This window comes from Colletotrichum truncatum, assembly GCF_014235925.2.
Source record: "Colletotrichum truncatum strain CMES1059 chromosome Unknown Contig_0008, whole genome shotgun sequence".
NCBI lineage: Eukaryota > Fungi > Ascomycota > Sordariomycetes > Glomerellales > Glomerellaceae > Colletotrichum > Colletotrichum truncatum.
In genome coordinates, this window is record NW_027222405.1 from 3637743 (window position 1) to 3656707 (window position 18965).

The 18965-nt window shown below is 47.3% G+C and overlaps 8 protein-coding genes across 8 annotated transcripts; 5 read left to right on the top strand and 3 right to left on the bottom strand.

Moving 5' to 3' along the window:
- Nucleotides 1-6349: 6349 nt before the first annotated feature.
- On the bottom strand, nucleotides 6350-7471 carry CTRU02_212481 (uncharacterized protein; the record flags this gene model as incomplete). The annotated part of the gene is made up of 1 exon (XM_036723952.1): nucleotides 6350-7471. The coding sequence occupies one exon, from the start codon at nucleotides 7469-7471 to the stop codon at nucleotides 6350-6352; it is 1122 nt and encodes a 373-aa protein (XP_036584635.1).
- Nucleotides 7472-8830: 1359 nt separating this feature from the next.
- On the top strand, nucleotides 8831-10120 carry CTRU02_212482 (ankyrin repeat-containing protein; the record flags this gene model as incomplete). Its single annotated transcript, XM_036723951.2, has 1 exon — nucleotides 8831-10120. The coding sequence occupies one exon, from the start codon at nucleotides 8831-8833 to the stop codon at nucleotides 10118-10120; it is 1290 nt and encodes a 429-aa protein (XP_036584634.2).
- Nucleotides 10121-11147: 1027 nt separating this feature from the next.
- CTRU02_212483 (uncharacterized protein) lies at nucleotides 11148-11321 on the top strand (the record flags this gene model as incomplete). The annotated part of the gene is made up of 1 exon (XM_036723950.1): nucleotides 11148-11321. The coding sequence occupies one exon, from the start codon at nucleotides 11148-11150 to the stop codon at nucleotides 11319-11321; it is 174 nt and encodes a 57-aa protein (XP_036584633.1).
- Nucleotides 11322-11591: 270 nt separating this feature from the next.
- CTRU02_212484 (serine/threonine protein kinase) lies at nucleotides 11592-12167 on the top strand (the record flags this gene model as incomplete). The annotated part of the gene is made up of 1 exon (XM_036723949.2): nucleotides 11592-12167. The coding sequence occupies one exon, from the start codon at nucleotides 11592-11594 to the stop codon at nucleotides 12165-12167; it is 576 nt and encodes a 191-aa protein (XP_036584632.2).
- Nucleotides 12168-13795: 1628 nt separating this feature from the next.
- On the top strand, nucleotides 13796-14215 carry CTRU02_212485 (uncharacterized protein; the record flags this gene model as incomplete). Its single annotated transcript, XM_036723948.2, has 1 exon — nucleotides 13796-14215. The coding sequence occupies one exon, from the start codon at nucleotides 13796-13798 to the stop codon at nucleotides 14213-14215; it is 420 nt and encodes a 139-aa protein (XP_036584631.2).
- A 485-nt stretch (nucleotides 14216-14700) lies between these two features.
- CTRU02_212486 (uncharacterized protein) lies at nucleotides 14701-15360 on the top strand (the record flags this gene model as incomplete). Its single annotated transcript, XM_036723947.1, has 1 exon — nucleotides 14701-15360. The coding sequence occupies one exon, from the start codon at nucleotides 14701-14703 to the stop codon at nucleotides 15358-15360; it is 660 nt and encodes a 219-aa protein (XP_036584630.1).
- Nucleotides 15361-15678: 318 nt separating this feature from the next.
- CTRU02_212487 (uncharacterized protein) lies at nucleotides 15679-16643 on the bottom strand (the record flags this gene model as incomplete). Its single annotated transcript, XM_036723946.1, has 2 exons — nucleotides 15679-16102; nucleotides 16159-16643. The coding sequence occupies 2 exons, from the start codon at nucleotides 16641-16643 to the stop codon at nucleotides 15679-15681; spliced, it is 909 nt and encodes a 302-aa protein (XP_036584629.1).
- A 1127-nt stretch (nucleotides 16644-17770) lies between these two features.
- On the bottom strand, nucleotides 17771-18151 carry CTRU02_212488 (uncharacterized protein; the record flags this gene model as incomplete). The annotated part of the gene is made up of 1 exon (XM_036723945.1): nucleotides 17771-18151. One exon carries the CDS (start codon nucleotides 18149-18151, stop codon nucleotides 17771-17773), a length of 381 nt encoding a protein of 126 aa, XP_036584628.1.
- Nucleotides 18152-18965: the final 814 nt, after the last annotated feature.

Sequence of the window (18965 nt, forward strand, 5' to 3'; positions counted from 1 at the left end):
TCCATTGACAACTTCGTCAAACACGTGCTTAGAGACGATGACAAACTGATGTAGAGCCCATTTGCCTGTCGTGTCTATGGGATATTTCATTGCGGTAGAGTCATCCTGGGACCAACAAATCCCAGTCATTGCTGCATCTCCAAGGCCTGGCATCTCATCCTTCCACTCTGCCTCCAGGTCTTTTCCCCAAAGCTCATTAGAAACTACAAACTCCTGTGTAGTTAAATTGAGTAAGACATGCCGATAATCTGATGGGAAGAAGTTCTCAAAAAGCTGCCTGTATTCTCTCTTAAAGCATTCTGCTTTACTGAGGCAGTGGGCCGCCAAATATTTGAGCATGACTCTAGCAACTTCTGTTGGTGTTATCGATTCTCTGTATCTTTCATTGTAAAGAGGTTTTGACGAGTCTGGATACTCGGGTGGCGGTTTTTGACAACCGTCTCCCACACATATTATCCTTTCGTTGGCCCACGTCCCCAGGAGATGATCGAATAGCACTCGTGTAAGGTCAGGGATGTCTTCTTCGTCGAAATAGTCAGCTAGACTGACATCATGCCTTGATAACCACTTCGTGCGGTAAACGTCTTCGAGAATAGTTGCGAAGTCGTCTGGGGCTTCTCTAGCACTTCCGTTTTCTTCGTTCAGTGCTGTAGCCTGAACTTGGCTTAGATAAGATATCAATTTACGTCTTGTATCATCGTCATGCCTAACCACTTGAGGCTGTCCACTCAAAAACTCTTTTCTGCATCGTAATTAGTAATAGCTTCTCGTCCCATAGTTCCAGCATCTAGGCGTACTGTCGATAAAGGGGTATCATCAATTGCTGTTGCAAATGACGGCCGACATGTCCGCCAGGGAGTAAGACTCCCAGTTTTCCCCAATGTAAAGTGCTCAATTGCTCTTTTTGATCTGGACTAGCTACCTGCCAGTATTGTCCCATGGTTTAACCTGTTAATGTGAGCAATAGGTAGTTATGGAAAGACAATAAAGCAGTTTGGAATTCAGTGGTCTTGAGTGTTTGGAATTTTGTGAGTAGTGTTGTTGATTGAGATTGAAGGTTTGATGGGTAAACTATAGAGACAGTGATCCCTTTTATACTTAAACAAGCCTCTACTAAGCTTTTCAACCTCTTCAACTACACGACCGACAACGTGACCCACCATAGTCCTGTAATCTTGCCTATACTAGTAAACGATACGAATGCAGATCCCAGATTGGTTGTTTTAACCCCCAAATACAGCCGATGAGGTGGCTATCTGGGCTGTTTCTAGGTTATCTTCTACCAGACTGTCGGGCGCTGGGCCGGAGCGCGGACGCCGGGACCCACAACCCCGGCGTTAAGAGGATTACAAGGGCAGGATGGTTAGGATTAGTAGCGCTAGCGCTGCTAGAGTAACGCATGCCCACATACAGCGTATAGGAAGGGGCAACGCTGCATGAGAAGAGGGAGGGTTAGATTTCAGCGTTAACTAGCACCCACCTACGCAATTAGTACTAAGCGCACTTCACTCCGTCTAAACCACCTTTGACACTGACTTTCTTTTGCTTACTACGTAATCTTACCCTAAGTAAATAATTACCCGCTCTACTACTGTATGTAAGCGACATGTCACTGGTACTCTCTCCTTGGTACTATACATAGTCATGAGCATAAGTCGCTTCCTCCTTAGAAGGACATGCTAATCTTGGAAAATGCTCCACATCGACTTGGGCTAACAAGATTGAATTGGACCCAACAAACCTAACCTTAAACAGGCTCTGAAAACAAAACAGGAATTAACAGATTATTAGTTACTATAGCCACTTTAGACGTTTCTCTCTCCATTATGATAATATAGATGCTGGTCTTTCAGTACGTACTTCGGGGTTACAGACGTAATCCATAATTGGCTCTCAACTTTGCAAACATAGGGCGAGAAGAGCCGTAACAGCTGCCACGGAAGCTATCCTTTTCCCTCTGGAGAGTTTTGTGGAGAATGTTCGCAGGTACTGTGTCAGCAAGCAGCTTACCGTTGTCACTTGATTGGAAGCGCCAGCACAATAATGTCGGAAATCGAATTCGGACTCGACTGTCCCTCAGTTGCACACACGAATGTGATACACACAATATCCGGTACATACATATCTGCTACAGTATTGAAAGTCCGACATTGTCTCTCAGCCTGTGCCATCTAGTAGCGCTTATTAGATGCGTCTTCCAACAGCTGGGTGCTGCATATAAGGGTTAAAAAAGCCTAGGCCTACAGACCATCAAGACAACCCTCGACATAAGTTGGCGATAATAAGCTCATAAGATAAGATGGTGATAAATCATTCAAAGTTTTTATGCAGTCTACAGTACGAGCAATCCAGACGTTTTCCAACATTTCTAAAGAGCTCGCTTCTCCTTGTTACCTCCATTCTTTGAGCATCTTAACCCTGCTGCCTCAGCATGCTTTGCAACTATCGTAAAGACGTCTATGTTCGCTAATTTACGCAAAAATGTTTCCTGTTTATTTTTCTTGTACAGCCCTTGCTTATGATTCGCGATGACTATGCAGCCCATGATTATTCCTTGGCAAGCAGCGGGAACAGACTCAAAGCCGCAGTCATCCAAGGAGAGTACGGTTTTTGGCAGGCCTGCTGTTACACGCCACTGCTCTGACTGAAGGCTCTCGCGTCTCGCTGAAACCCTTTTGAAAGACAGTGGTATAGATTGAGTATGTGATGTCCTCGAGATCGAGCCATGTCTATACTCCGTCCAAACAACCTTAAGACGGTTGTCGTTGATGAGATAGCTCAAAAAAGGTGTGCTTCAACGCTTTGGTACTCGAAAAAAAAGTCCACACATGGAATTTGTCTCCATTCGTACCACTTCTGCTGCTCGGCAATGTATTCGGGCTCGCTGGCTAGAATCGGCTGACTCTGGGTTGTTAAAAGCCCATATTCATGCAAGTGCAGTAGAGAAGGGATCAGTTCTTCGGTCTCTTCGTCAAGGGGCCCATGATGGTAAGGGGTTGAGACGTCCCGTCTTCCCTCTGCACTTGACTTGATAAACTCAACATTCAAGTCTACCAGAGCCTCCCAACTTGTGACAGCCGCCCATTTTTCACGTGTTGATTCCTCGTCCTGTTCGAATGACATTTTTGTTTTGGATGTAAGGGACCTGAGTTTCGCGATGTTTAAAGAGAGAAAGTGTGGCCCAAAGACAGAAAGACACTGTCAAATATATACACACACAGGATTTAGTACGCCCTGGCTAAGCTATAAAGTACGCTTACGTCTATAATAAGTGCTAACCTTTTTTTTCTTTTACCCTGATCACGTACAAACCCATGAGCAAGATGCACTTCCGTCTGTGTCATTGATCACTCCTTCGAATGATTGCGCTTCTTCAAGTGCTCTGGCCTCTATTTTCGGCGGCTTAAGCGAGCCCTGCTGTCGATGGCAAGAAGGTGCGTTTGAGGTTGGTCAGTAATTACAGAGAGAGAAAGAGCCTACCCGAGACTGCTAAGGAAGGTTCTTTAAAATTTGATGAAATGGCCAGCCCCTTCCTAATCGTCCAAGCCATCAGCTTGTTACCGCCTAGGAAATAACCACCCAATAGAGGTTTACACCCCGAGCGGGCTGCAAAGGCATATTCTTCTCTAAGTGCGTCATGCGCGTCTGTCCTCTGGAACCGAACACAAGCCTGGTAGGTCCTCCCCTGCGTCCATTATATAGAAGTTTCGCCATGGAGCTTTCACAGAGTTAGGCGTTATCTCGGCGTAAGGGTTGGCCCGTTGCTTTAGGTGTGCCGAAAACCCCGAGTACGAACCGAGTGAGGGCATGACCCCTGGAAGGCAATTGTTTGACATCTTCGAATTTAGCAGCCCCAGTGTGCTTTGGACTTTTGTCTTGTCTGTAACCAGCTGCTTGTCTTTGGGCCCTCTTGACTACGGACTAAGCCCCGCAACCTGCCTAGGGGTGGCATACTGGTCAAAACCGGGTCGAATGCTGCAGTGGGGCGGGAAGTGAAATACTAAACTCATGATGGATGTCCAGGAATGAGCCAACGGGGCCACAGTTGGCTCTGAGCAAACTGCAACGGCAAGCCTAGACCAGACGAAGAATCTGTAGGGAAATGAGGGGGTTGCCGGGCTGGATCCATTGAACGTAGTAGAAAAAATTGGCTCCTGCGGCCAGATCTGGCGCTAGCATCTGTCCGGCACTAGTTGGGATCCTGCTGTATAGATGGAGTAGGCCCTTCATGTCCGCGCTGTTTCGCGGTCACGTGCACCTTTACTGTTGCTGAAGTTTCGAGGTTGTTGGGCTATTTTCTGCTCTTAGGCGATCATATAGCTATGTTTTCTGTGAAAGGCGGATTCTATACTTTTCGTCAAGATCAGTTCCCGGCTCTTGGTGTGAATTATTCGTATTGTCTCGAACGCGACTGTAATCTATAATCAGCTCTTTTCTCTGCAAACAATAGGCCAAGTGTCCATAATAGCTGCTACTGCTGGTAACTTTCTCTCTAGAACGTATTGTGGAGACGATATTGGAAACAGATTTCGGATCCAACTGTACATACGTACAGTATGTACATGTATGCACACGTTACAATATTACGCCCGGCGGCGAACCCGAAAGGGCAACTAAAACTGATTATATATACATTTTTGACTTTGTGCTTTGATATTTTCGAAGCCCTTACTGTCTCCACTTCTTGCTTGCTGCTACGTTTCCTGCCCTTCTTGCTATGGATTCCCTCACTTTAGCGTATTGAGAATTAGCACGCTATTTTGAAGGTGATTTTCCAAGTATTCAACGTCCTACAGTACCGTATGCCCAGTCCTCCGCAAAGCTTTAATGCCGCATCTTGAATTAGAAGGATCATTTGCTCGTAACTACATACACACATACAGCCCTTGTTAGATTCTTTTTTTTTTCCTCCAAAGCGTATTAGTATCACATCGAGCAATGTCAGCCAGAACCCACAGGAAACCCCGCTGCCGTGATCGATCTGCATCCCCACTCTGGGAGGGAAACAAACATCCCCCAGAATACTATACCAACCAAATCCAACCTATGGAAGGCGAGGAGATGAGACGTGACCGTCTTACCCCACAACAGAGGATGTCAGAGGATGGTGTACAGCTTCAACTAGAGCTGGACCGAAACCCCTCCCGGATATTCGTCCTTCAACGCTGTCGGCAGACGCGTCGTAGCTTCCTTTCGTGCGACGCATCCGAATGCCTTGTCGAGAAAGGTGGAAGAAATAGCCGGAGACTGGATGTTTCTTACCGAATCCTCACTGCCATGACGTTTGGCGATTCCTACCACGTCCCGTGCCTTGAGGCCATGCTCAACTTAGCCCGACTTGCCCCATCGAGATTCATTCTCGACACAAAATCCAATAAAGGGAACGACAATGCTCCTGGGGCATGGGGATTTATGTTTCAGAAATGGTTCGAGCATGGGGGAGGGTCGATCTGCGAAGGATCTCTGTCTATTTCGAAGATGTGGAAGCATACTTGACGGACAGGGACAACTGGAGCACTCGATGGATCGATTGGCAATTAAGTCATCAAGATGACGCAGTTGATCGTGGAGGTTATGGATGCAGTCGAGAACCGTCGTGTCCTCCCAAACGTCCCAGTTTCCCCGACGTCACAACCGATGCTACCGGCGGTTCCCTTGCCTGCTCACTCTCCGACGTAATTAACCATCCTGATAATTGGCGCACGGTTATATACTGATTAGAGAGACACAAACAATAGCAAAGAGGAAAAGCATGAGAACATTGCCGGGGAAATGATGGAAACCTCAAGAGTTAATACAAACGATCTTACCTTATTTTCGCGCCGAAAACAATTTCTTTATCTCTGGACTCATGCTGTTTGTATTCGTTTTGCAGCTCCCTTCCTCTGTTTGGCTGGTACATAAATGGTGTGTACACATTGATTGGCAACACTAAAACATCGGCGCTTGTAGGCCCGGTAGCATCGGTGAAGGCCCTGCAAACAGGCTGTCATGGATGCAATAACGCGTCTAGGTCCTGTGACGAGAGATTCTTTTGGCCCCAAGGGCTGGAAAACAATAAGAAGCTAGGTACAGTATGTACGGGACGGCGCAAGGGGAAAAGGGCCATAAATCAACCAGGACAACCACCCCTTTGCGCGCATAAATTCGGGTTAGAATCTGGTGTCATTTACAGAAAGGTTAAAGCTATCCACAATACTATTTCGTGCCAGAAACTGCCGTTCCGAGCCTATTGGATATATTCTTCCTATTCTTGACACGAGGCTACTGAGACGTGGCTACCACTGCCTATGCAATCGAGTGCGAAATGGCAAAAGGTACATCGCATGCGGGGAAGGGCTCAATCCCCCTAATCTTGCCTATCATACTCGTAAAATTTCCAGTGTTGTGCTTCCCCAAGGTGAAAACACTGGTTAAGTTCCAGTGAGAACATGTTTTCCCGTTCAGAAAACTGACACTCTTTTTTGTAAAGCCCAAAATCTGCGTCGCAGGCGTACATCATGTAGGTCTCCCACTTTTGGGACTCCTCATTGCGCTGGCATAACGTGTCCAGCATTTGGTAAACAGCAGTACGGTTGGCTTGCTTTTGGCATTGCCAGATATTTACCGTCATAGTGGTATCTGTGTAAGTGGCTTCGCAAAGCTCCTCATTCCAGGAATGAGGATGAAGAGATTCACGAAGTCCTCCGGGTTTCTGAAGAAGATCATCTTCGAACCCACAATCGCCTTGCTGACCAAGAATGACAACTATGACGTCGATTGCCTTGGTTGGAACTTGTGAAAACAAGAATGGTAGATATCGGGAGACGACTATGGCATTGCGGCCACGAGAGACTATTGCATCGATATACGACAAGTCGGCGAATATAGCTTTCCAGACGTAGGAATGCATTGGTCTTTTGGCGTAATTAGACCATTTAGCATAACAGTCGTCTTCTTTTTCCCATTTGGGTAAGGTAATATCGAGCCATGCCGGCTCTTCCGCCTGCCACGAGATAGTTTGCGGCAGAGGGAGACGGTAGCTTCGCAACCAAGGCAATTTATGATCCGGTAAAAGCAAGGACTCAAGTGATCCCTCACCTTTATTATAGTATAAGACCCAGGTATTCAGGCCGGCAGGCCCATGATCGAGCAATTTAGCGAAGTGGTCTACACTGGTCTGCCTAGACCGGGAGAATTTAAGTCGGATTTTGGATCCCTCATCTTGATATTCCGATAGCGCTTCGTTGTAGCCCATGGCATCTCGTAGAGATGCTTTTAGACGTGTTATGGAACGAAGAGCTGGTGGAAAATAGACAAGTGACATGATCAGGTAATATTCTTCCCGATGGTTATCCTCAGCAAGGTGCGCCAGAGAGTAGCCGGCAAAGACTGGGTTGGCACCGAGTTTCACAGCTTGCTCAAACCACTCACGATTTTTGAAAGTTGCGCCGATGATCAGGTCCAGAACTTGTTTCGCGTTACGCACCATTGTAAGTTGCTAAAAGAAGAATACAGTATCAGACAATGACTGCGCGGCCAACTTTCATACGAACTCAGGGAAGAAGATTTGTACTAAATACCTCGGATCCTAATCCCGGACTTCCTCTTTCGTCGATCTTCCGCTACAAGAGGGAGAGTGGCGAGTGAGAGTGACTGAAGTTGCGTGCTTCGTCGCGATTACAGTACTGAACTTCAACAACTTAATAATAGATGTATATGAAGCGGATGGTATGGTGCAGTATCGGTTCTTCTCGAAGGCCATTGATAAACACACATACAATTTATTTCGCCCGGCAGCGAAGCCGAAAGGGCAACTAAACCTGATTACATGTACAGTTGAATCCGAAATCGGTTTCCGGCATGATTGTCCTGGCACTTCCAACCAAGAGACAATAATGGACCTGTTTGCAGACATGGTACCTGCGAACGTCTCCACACTACTTCCCAGAGAGAAAACGATACAGAGAGTGGCAGCTATTGTGGACGCTCAGCCCTATGTTTGCAAAGTAAAGAGCTGATTATGGATTACCTAGAGGAGTATTATCATCTTTCCAACAAGTACTATACATGGGTCGCTCTGTACCTGTCAGCAAGTGGATACCAAATTGTCCAGGAAAGAAGTGTTTCTTGTGTGGAAAGCATGAAACCAATTTCGAACGCGACTGTACGTCTCTGACTTTGTGTCACGGTTTCCTTGAAGCCCATACTGTCTCCACCTTCTGCTTCCTCGTCCATTTTCTGTCTTTCTCGCCACAGTAGTCAGCAAAAAAAGCCTTCATTCCAGTCACAACTCTCTGATGTCTCTTACGCAGTGCAGCTATTTTGTTTGATTTACGTACAGTATCTACATTATAGACGTGGCGGACGTCAGCTTATAGTGGATCTGCACATCTCTATCTCTCATATTGATGTTGGGTAATCAAAACTGGCCCTTCAACCTGCCTAAGACCCCTGGCGTTGATGACACAAAAGCCATTGATTGCTCTAAGCGATGTGTGGGTCACCCTTGTCAGTGGAGGAGGCTCAAGTAGGCCGGTACCGCAGAGCCAGATCAGACTGTGTCAATGCCAAGATGCCAAACGCTTGTGCGGAAAGACATCAGAGAGTTGACGCAAATGCACAGTACTGTAATACACAAAAATCTGACGTCTGCTGTTGCAAGTCCGAAACCATCTCTTGGCACAGTTCATCTAGATTTGACGCTGATCAGGTACGTCGTAACCCAGCTGGTTGCTGTATATAAGAGCAACATAAGCTACATCTGCAAACCTATCAAGATAACTCTCAACACAAGTTGGTTAATGTCAACTCAAAAGATAAGATGCTCGTTGGCTCAGAAAATTTTCATATGAACTCAAAGGACGGCCAGACATCACTATCATGGGCCGCCATGAATGGGTACGACACGATAGTCAAGGTACTCCTTGAGACCGGCAAGGTTGAAACCGACTCGAAGGATAATGACGGCCGGACCCCGCTTCTCTGGGCAGCCTCATTTAATAGGGAGGTAGTCGTCAAGATGCTCCTCGACACCGGCAAAGTTGACGTCAACTCGAAGGATGATGAAGGCCAGACGCCGCTATCGCATGCAGCTTGGTACGGAAACGAACCTATCATCAATATGCTCCTCAAGACAGGCAAAGTTGATATCGACTCGAAGGATAATGATGGCCGAACGCCGCTATCATGGGCCGCCAAGAATGGAAAAGAGGCAGTCATCAAGATGCTCCTCGACACTGGCAAGGTTGACATCAACTCGAAGGATAATGACGGCCGAACGCCGTTATCCTGGGGCGCCGAGAATGGGAACGAAGCATTCGTCCAGATGCTGCTCGACACCGGTAAGGTTGAGATCGACTCAAAGGATGATTATGGACGAACACCACTGTTATGGGGCGCTGAACAAGAAAAAGAAGCCGTCGTCAAGATGCTGCTCGACACCGGCAAGGTTCAAATCAACGCCAAAGACAATTGCGGCCGAACGCCGCTATCATGGGCCGCCATGAGTAGAAACAAGACACTCATCAAGATGCTCATTGATACCGAAAATGTGGATGTCAATTCAAAAGATAATCAAGGCCGAACGCCACTATCGCATGCAGCTTGGTACGGAAACGAGCCTGCCATCAATATGCTCCTCGAGACAGGCAAAGTTGACATCGACTCGAAGGATAATGACGGCCGAACGCCGTTATCATTGACCGTCGAGCATGGAAGCGAAGCATTCGTCAAGATGCTCCTCGACACTGGCAAGGTTGACATCGACTCGAAGGATAATGACGGTAGGACGCCACTATCGCATGCAGCTTGGCATAGAAATGAAGCAGCCATCACGGCGCTCATCGACGCCGGCCAAGTTGACATCGACTCGAAGGATAATGATGGCCGAACGCCACTATCATGGGCCGCTGAGCATGGAAGCGAAGCAGTCGCCAAGCTGCTCCTCGACACTGGCAAGGTTGAAATCGACTCGAAGGATAATGACGGTAGAACGCCACTATCATGGGGCATTGAGCATGGAAACGAAACAGTTGTCAAGCTGCTTCTTAGTACAGGTTGCGCTGACATCTACTTACGCGATGATTCCGGCCGAACGCCCTTGTTTTGGGCCGCAATGGCAGGAAACGTAACGCAATGATGTTGCCTGCCAGTGAATGACGAAAGTGCTCACCTCAAATGGGCTGCGTAGAGGTCTAACAAGGAGCTTAGGAATATTCTTTGCGAACTAGAGGCCCCTTTCACGGCTACGGGCATGGCGTCTGTTACGAGGAGAGCTAGACTAATTTGAGCTAAATCTAGCCATCATACAGTATGCTTAATGATTTCTTTGGGCTAAAAGACTGTTTCGTGACATGTACACCTTGTGGTTCCAACGTCCTCATACTATGAACTGTGGGGAAGTACTCATGTCCCACCTAGAGATTGTCTATGGACAACGGGGAGCGCTTGAAAAATGGGAACTCGAGCGAAGTTGCACGCACCAGGCCCCTCTGATGGAACGACATTTGAAACGGGCCACTTCCCTCAGAACTAGAAACTCTCAATGAAAGGCCTGCCGATCCCGTTATACAAGATTTTTGGCGGGCTGACGAACAGTATGACACAATCATGACCCTACTAATACAGGAGAACAAGACTCTACATCACGAGCTTATGGCAAAGCGTTGTCGTATTGGCAGATGAGCTACGTAAGTCGCTCGGGATGACGAGGTTGAAGCTAGAGCAGGAAATAGTAAGTTATCTGGTAAATTGCACCGCGTTCTAGCTTGTTAAAAGAACTTTAAACCGTCTGGAAGATCTTAAATATGTGCTTCTAGCAACGAAGATGCACACATTGAACGGCCTAGTCGTTCCCGAATTTGTATAACATACAGAGAGCGGATAAAGGAGTAAGTATTAATAGAAAAACAACTCACCTCAATGCACGTACACTGTAGCCGAAGACAATGAAGGACAACGATGCCTCCCCCCTAAGGTACGATACGTAAGATCACGTTAAACCCATTGCAGTTTTTAGATATAACGCAATAGTGCTGGAGAACAGCAAAGAGATAGAATAGTGGTGGTCCCTCCTAGCTAACGTCTTTTCATGGCTGTTGTTGGCAGGCTACATCGACTTCCCGTTCACGTTCGCGTCGCTAAGGCGATCGCTAGCTTTTGAAAGCATGGGTAGGGTTGGACAAACACTCTCATACTGGGTTAAATACTGTTTGATTGCTCTTGCATCTTATGCTTTTTGGCGCGGCATCCATCGGTCTGGCATGGCTGTGGTTCAGATGGCGCATAAACTACGTTTGGGTGAATCAGCATATCGTAGCGAGTGGCTATGGACAGAGTGACATGTAGACAGTAGACATCCACAGGTTCAATCGCCCCTCCGACCAGACGCTGTCAATGAATTCCTGATTCATGCCAGAAGCCGATATAAATGTGCAGCTTTTCATTTTGAGACAGACAGAATTGTCTCTCGTCGCCAGTTATGGGGCCGATATTCTGCCCGCATGCCTTGCGCCTTCGTCGGAATCGGCTTCCAGACAAGTCTACTTATACGCCATCGAAAGGTCGTGAAATCAACACATTCTAAGGGATGCAATATTCGAATAAAAAACATGAAACCCAACCGAAAAACCCAAATCGCAATTTTTCCGGCTCGCTATGGTCGCGAGAATGCTACTGCACCAGATCATAAGGTATACCCTGCGACCGATACATCAACAACGAAAGATAACTTGCAGATCGCACCACAGCAAGAGAAGACGAAACATCCAGCCATGTTTACAGACAAAGCGCAGGCCATCGTCCGCCCGCAAAGGGACCTTTTCTCGGTCCGCACAACGGACGTTGAATGGGGCTCGCCGTGGAAAAACTATCAGGAGCAATTCAAGCTACACGATCTCTGGGACAGTCTGATAGTGGCTGTGGGACAGGGAGAACTGGTCCACGTCAAGGAAATGGCTCCGCTGGAGTCCAAAGACGCTCTATCAAAGTTCAGAATCCTCCGCCACAAGAACATCATTGAGTTTATCCACGCGTACATGACAGATACCTGCCTGTACGCCATCTTCGAGCCAACGGCGTTCAGCCTCCTCCATTTGGCTCTATGCCCAAGATATCCTAACGAATCCCAGCTAGGTGCCATAGTCGGCCAGGTAAATGACGGAGAGAACAGACATTCAAGGATATAGAGTGACTTGTGCTTCGTTACAGGTCGCAGACGGACTCAGCTATATAGAAAGCCAAGGGTTTGAACATCCCTCGCTCGACAACAGCAAAATCGTGGTGACCGATAGGGGATTGGTGAAGATTGGCAAGTATATTTTCAGCATCCGAAGAAACAGGAGTCGCATGCCTATTAGGCTCTTGATCTGGCGTCTGACATGAAGCAGCAACCCACGACGATTGTCAGCCGCTCAAGGGCTATAGCCAGCATCACATCAGGACCATAAGCCGTGCCGCTCAGCTTCTCATGCTAAAAACTGATTGCAAGGAGACACTGGGTGTCGATGACCTTGACCGTTGGCCTTTTGATTCGGACGGGTTTACATTCCTGCTCGCAGCAGATTCGGCGTCATCAATCGACGAGTTGCATAACGTTAGCATCACCCCGCCATGGAGTGCTCTCATCCCTCCGTAGGAAAGTTTCTCACTAGTACCTGCAGCATCCGCTCATTAGACACCGGGATACCGACTGTCTTCTCGGTCTGCTCAGCCTGGCGCGCGTTTCAGTCTTCCCAAGAGAATATCAGTGCCAGTTCTAGGCAATCCTGGCGCCGAACAGGGCTTCTACCAGCCAATTCTGGCTCCGCAACAGATGGCCCTATGTATTCTTTTCTTCGAGATTGTATATCCGAGCGAGACTCTCGAAGTCTCCTGGGGAATCTAGCTAACATTGGGTTTACATAACTAACCTATACCTTAGCTACGAGAGAAATTCCGCGTTATATTTTGTCGACATATCTGGTTCACTAAACCTAGCTATATCTTCACCCTCATACTCCAAAGTGACTGTAAGGAACCCATAGAGCCTGTTCGTGCCTAGCATCCCTGTCCGGCTCTTTATTTTTATTCCTGGCTCGAATGCTCTCTATAGCCGTGGTTCCTAGTTGCCGCTCTATCTACTTGTCTCGAAGTGTCTTGACGTGCTGCGCTTTAATAAGAGTAAACAGAGGATATTAGAGCCGATAATCGCATTAATGTTCCCATGATGCTACCGTGAGGCAGGAAGTGACTTGTAGCTTACGGAAGTCATGTGGGCCGTATTGGAGAGAAGCGTTGCAGACGACCTGTCCATAGCAGCGATAGAAGAGAAACCTATTGTATTACAGGATTGTCCGCGGCAGGGAGATAGCTGCTGAAGACGTGGATATGCGGGGCTCTGCCCCATCTTTTGCTGTCCTAGTCTGGTAGCCAGGGGGACATCACATATCACTGTCAATGTACATCAAGGGTCACGATCTCGTCTTGTTTGAAGCTTCCTTTTGTTGGAATGAAAATTGTAAAATATATGTTTTTTCGGCTGCTAAGCCATAGTGCAGCAGCGACTGCTCGGATAGTGGTTTGGATTTAAGGCTCAGAACATATGGTTTGTCAATAAAAGAGCAGATTTATGCGGCTGAGTAAAAGACAATAGGTTCGAAAAGTGGCTTCATTAAATAAGCATAGATAAGTCTCCTTTCGCGCTTATATAAATTCAGGTTACCTGCTACGAGCCGCCGGCCTTTCTACTCTATCAGCCGTTCTCTTCTCCAAGCTTCACTCATCCCACGAGGAAACCTTGACTATGCTCCTGAGACACCGTTTTTGACAAATAAACATGAGAGTTCAAAAAGAATCGGCGATCAGGGCCGCATGGTCGTCACGTCTTGACGTAGTTGAAGTCATCTGCACGTTTGAGAGAGATGGCCGAGTGTTCTATGGCGTAATCTCAGAGATTCCTCAGATCCTTGTGTGGGATTGGCCAGATGATCGCCAACTTCTATGGGTCTTTGACGATGGAGATGGCATCAGAGTATGGCAAGAATGTTTTGAGCGACCTAGACCGAGCAACCCTGCTTGGGCGTCACGTCTTCAGTCTATTGTGGGTTGTTGTGAAAGCGATGGCGGCAATGTCTGTTACGCCGTCAAATGGGACGGTTACGCATGTCCCACGTGGGAAGCAGAAGAAGACATGTCAAAGGATGGCCACCTGCTGGCGGAGCATGATCAGGCTTGCAAGTGCAGGCAAAGGTTGTGAGTGTTGCAGCCAAACCTGATGGTGAACAAAAAGGGAGATACCGCTGAGTCGGTATGCAACATAGAAGAGATATACACCAATGGCAAGCAAGCCTGTGGCTCGAGTCATGAGAGCAAGCTTGTTATGTAAGGCATAAATGCAACATGCATTTATTGGCTGTGGATCGAGGTGACCCCTGCAACTTGCCGGTTTCTGTTTTCTGTGCAGCCAGACTTTGGTGTCTGCGATCCGTTAGAACGACATTCACATGGCCTTCTACAGTACGCAACAGTCACTCTTGATTAAGCTTCCAAAATGGCCCACTGTCTGGGCTTGCCGATATGTTCCCCACTAGACGAGGGCGTGCCCGCGGACCATCCAGAAACAGTTCTCTGCTATCATAAACACCCCAGCCAAATAGACTAAAGAGCCTTTTTTGGAGCAAGGAGATCCACCTACCAAGCAACGGCTTCGTCGCGAGTACTCAACAGGAGCGATTCCCAAGCATGGCTTGGGGATTTGCTATTTATTATTATTCGCCTTTTACTGCAGTACTGTATTCGAACATGACACCAGCTCCAGATGGTCATTGGCCAATCAAAATGTCGTGTCAGTTTTCGACTCCGCCCGACGTCGTTAGCGACTGGGTTTCTTCCATGTCGCCTCATACCGAAAGCCCACGATGCTTTGCTATACCGTCAGAAGCGAAACAAGCTACCTGCGATCGGTCCATGACTGGTATCGCTATGTCCGGCCTCGCTAAAACACCTCTGCCTGCGCTTTCCGAGGGAGACACTTATCGAAGCCGAACCCACAACACCAACACCAACCAGCATTGTCAATCTTCCACAGGGGCTTGTCCAATTGTCCGCGTCGCATTTTACAACAAGAAATACCAACCTAGGTGTCTAGCAAGAACAGCAAGAGCAGAAATGAAACACGATGTTTCTAGTTACAATTTCAATGGATGCGCTGCCAGCACCGAGGACGAAATGACGGAGTGGGAAGACTCTGTCGAAGCTAGCGAGCCACTTGTGAACCATCTCCAGTTCGGCCGCCGTGTGGATCTGGATGGTACGGCAGCCGGTCGTTCTCTCATCACAGTCATGTTGGAGCAGTCTGGACTTTGCACTGATGGCACAAATGCAGCTGCATGCGCGGCATAGAGGGAATGATCTTAACGCATATCATGTACTGTACATAGTTTAAAGTTTAAAATGTTTACAACCCTGATATGTCTTAATGCTACGTTAGCATTCGCACTATCGACCCAAGTAAGAGTTCCTTTAGATGCAATCCTACATGGACGGAGTCTAATTCGATATGTGAATATTCTGTTAAATATTCTATTACGTCTATAGTACATGTCCCTACAAACAAGACTGGTTTTAAGTATCTCTCGTGCTGAACTAGTAACAGTCGCTAGAATTTATGATACAGACCCGTTCCTAAGCAAACTGAAGTAGGGAAAAGGAAAGAACCTCTCAGCAGTCCGATGATGTTATCTGACCAAGGAATGACGGCACAGCAACTATGGCAGGTTCATTTTCCTCCCCGGCAATATCCGAGTTGTCGTCGTTTCGAAATACAAAACCCTGCTGTGTGACAGACTGAGCGCCGATACCGTAGTCATATGATTGGGCCTGCGGTTGAAATGAACCGCCCAGCGTATTGTGAATAGGAGCACTAGCCAGAAAATCACTGGTAAGGTAGGCTCCGGGGTGCACACTATCCATGACATAGCCACCCGACCTGCCGTCATCTAGTAAATTATACGCGTCGCCTATATAGTCAGGGTGACATCCCCAGTAATAACTGCAACTGGGGGAGAGAAAGACCGGCTCATGGTTAGCTGTGCTATCAATATCACCGAGCTCGTGGTTGCAAAAGGGTTTTGTAAACGAAAAGCTTCAACTTATTAGTAGTGATTTCTCGATTTTCAACTCGGTGCGATATTCACTCACTCGATGAACGAATTGTAGCAAAAAGGAGCCAACATCTGATGCGAGTTGTCGTGAAGACCTAGACTGCCGAAATCATCGAACATCTGTTGTTGAAGAGCCATGCTCGAACTCGTCACGAAGGATGGTTGCAACGCTTGCACCGCGAACATGTCCTCCAAAGTAGGTTCCCCAGTCGAGATCAGCTTTGCTGGCGGTAGTAATTGGCGTACATCCGTGTTATGGCCCGTCGTGTTGGAATGGTACGTCTCAGAGTCTGCGTGGTGGTTTATGCTGTCTGTTAGCAACGGCGTGTCAACCGCTGGCGGGGTTAGAAGTCTGGGGGCATCTTCAGAACGAAGCTCTCTCTTGGCCGTGTTTGTCTCCATATCCAGAGCGGCAGGCGTCAGCAAGTCTGATATCGAGATTCGACGAGACATTGTCGTTAAGAGGAGGATTACTGATGTAGCTGAGTATGTCTTCAAAGCTTTAGCTGTGATGAAGAACATGAAGTATGTGACTCTGCTATATATGTTGATTGTTGAAACAGGGGCATCTGGCGATTTGTGTTATATTACACGAAGAAGGCTGGCACAGGCAGTGCCGAGCCATGGTCACCGGAAGAGCTCTAACAGATAGCAGGAGTGATGGTAGCCAACGAGTAGCTTACAGATTTTGCATCCAACATATGGACATGACGAAGAATGCAAAAGCTCGGGAGTCGGTCAACGAGCCTCGCTAGCCACATGCCATCCATCGCCTGAGGTGCAATCGGGGATCGGAATCGGCTGTGGGGCTCGATGTCCGTATTGCTACATTGCAGCCGGTTTTGGATCAAATGGCTGGTTGTATGGGACAACTCTTATGTAATACAACCCAGTCTGATACAACACTACCTCTGATCATTTGAGCCGATGTGTCTCTCAGCACAGCCGAATGGGTCCACTCCGCGACGATGGACAGGCAGAAACTTGCCAAGTATCTGCTGTATTGCTGAAATTTCCCTTCCAAAAAGCAGTAATTAGTTCTTGGCACACTCGTATCACTTATTTGCCGATACGGTAATTTTATTCCAACATACAAGGCTAAATTATAGAACGTAGTTACCTGATCCGCGTCTTGTGGTTGCGCACGAAGCCGCAACTAGATTATAGGTCCTAATCGCGTTCAAACAGCGTTTAGAGCTGTGTGTAATAGCTTCGGAAAACAGCAGTTGTTAGTTTAAGCAAGACGCCGTCTTTTACAGTAGTCACTATCTATCGGACCATCCCAAATACGGCGTATCAATTTCGCCCGTGGCGAAACCTTTTAGTGTTTTGGTTTATCTTGTTTGAACTATATTTTATTTCTCCCTATACAGTATGTCATATTTCTTTCGTTGAATCGTCTTTAAAACTTTTTAAGCAATCTCAACTACTTATCTTACCTGTTGCTAACACTTTGGGCCAATCTCAAAATATTTTACGAACCAGTTCAGAACACCTTGGCTTCATATCGTCACTTTTCACTAGACTGGAGAGTTTACTAATAAATAGCGTCTTGATGTAACCGTCATCTAAGCTTTCGACGTAATATACGTGTCCGCTGTTAGTGGGGACTTACTCCCGCGATCATAAGTCTCATCTCATTATCGAGGTCAAAACTTTACGCTTGAATCTTCAGCCACCACCCAGTCGAGCGATTTCGGACTATATGGAGAAAAACAATATTGCAGATGGATCTTATAATAATCTTTCCAAGGCAGTTGATGATCCGAAACATAAAGCTCCTCTAGGTGCCCCTGACCCTTATTGTAATAGAGTACGCAGGTAGTTAATTGATGATCTTGTTGGCTGAACACACTATCAAAACGTTCAATTGCTGTATGGTCCTTGCTATAGTTGTGAGGGTCTTGGAGGTTCAACGTGAACCGTTCATTCGCGCCATGGACAAGCGAAAGGGCTCCCTCATCGAACCTTGGATGTTTTAGTGATTCAGCTAAGATAGCCTTAGTGTAGAGATCCCCGGTCCACTCCATTGGCGTAGCTGCGAGGTGAAGCTCTTCACAATCTTCACCGTCGGCAAGTCTCTTAAGGTCGGACCCAAAAAAAATGGGATTAGCTCCAAGTTCGACGGCGGCTTCGTGCCATTTATTGTCTTTAAAGAATACGTTCATAACGTAATCGAGAACTTCTTTCGCTGATCTGGTCATGGGGGCGAAGGGTCGAATGCATTTATGGTGAACGGAAGCTGTTGCCAGGCCGTTAGCTCCCAGGCTGTCTCATATACTGGCTAGATTTGCCGCGGCTATTTTTGGCCCTGCCTCGACTGACTGAGGGATCAGAGTGTCGATTATAGCTGCTGGTTACAGTAGTCAGCGAAAAAGCCTTCATCCTATTCCCAACTCTCTGATCTCTCTCCGCTCGGACGTGTAAGCTTCTTGCTGCTTACACAGGGTGGATATTTTGTTTGTTTTACAGATCTACATCGTAGATGTGGTGTACGTCAGCTTAGACCGGATCCACACAGTTGAACATGTTCTCCATCTCCAATAACAGACGTTGGGTAATCCAAAACTGGCCCTTCAACCCACTTAAGACCCCTGGTGTTGATGACACAAAAGCCATTGTTTGCTCTATGAAATTGATGGAGCACCCCTGTCAGTGAAGAGCTCCAGTGGGTTGGTATCGCCGTGCTAGTTCAAACTGTGTCGATGCCAAGATGCCAGACGTCCGTGCGGAAACACATCAGAGAGTTGCAGAGTGTTGAGAATAAGCATGAAGCCCTTTTCGCTGACCCCTGTATCATAAAAGACTTCAGTTCGGAGTCGGCGGTAGAACAAAGCGCTTGGA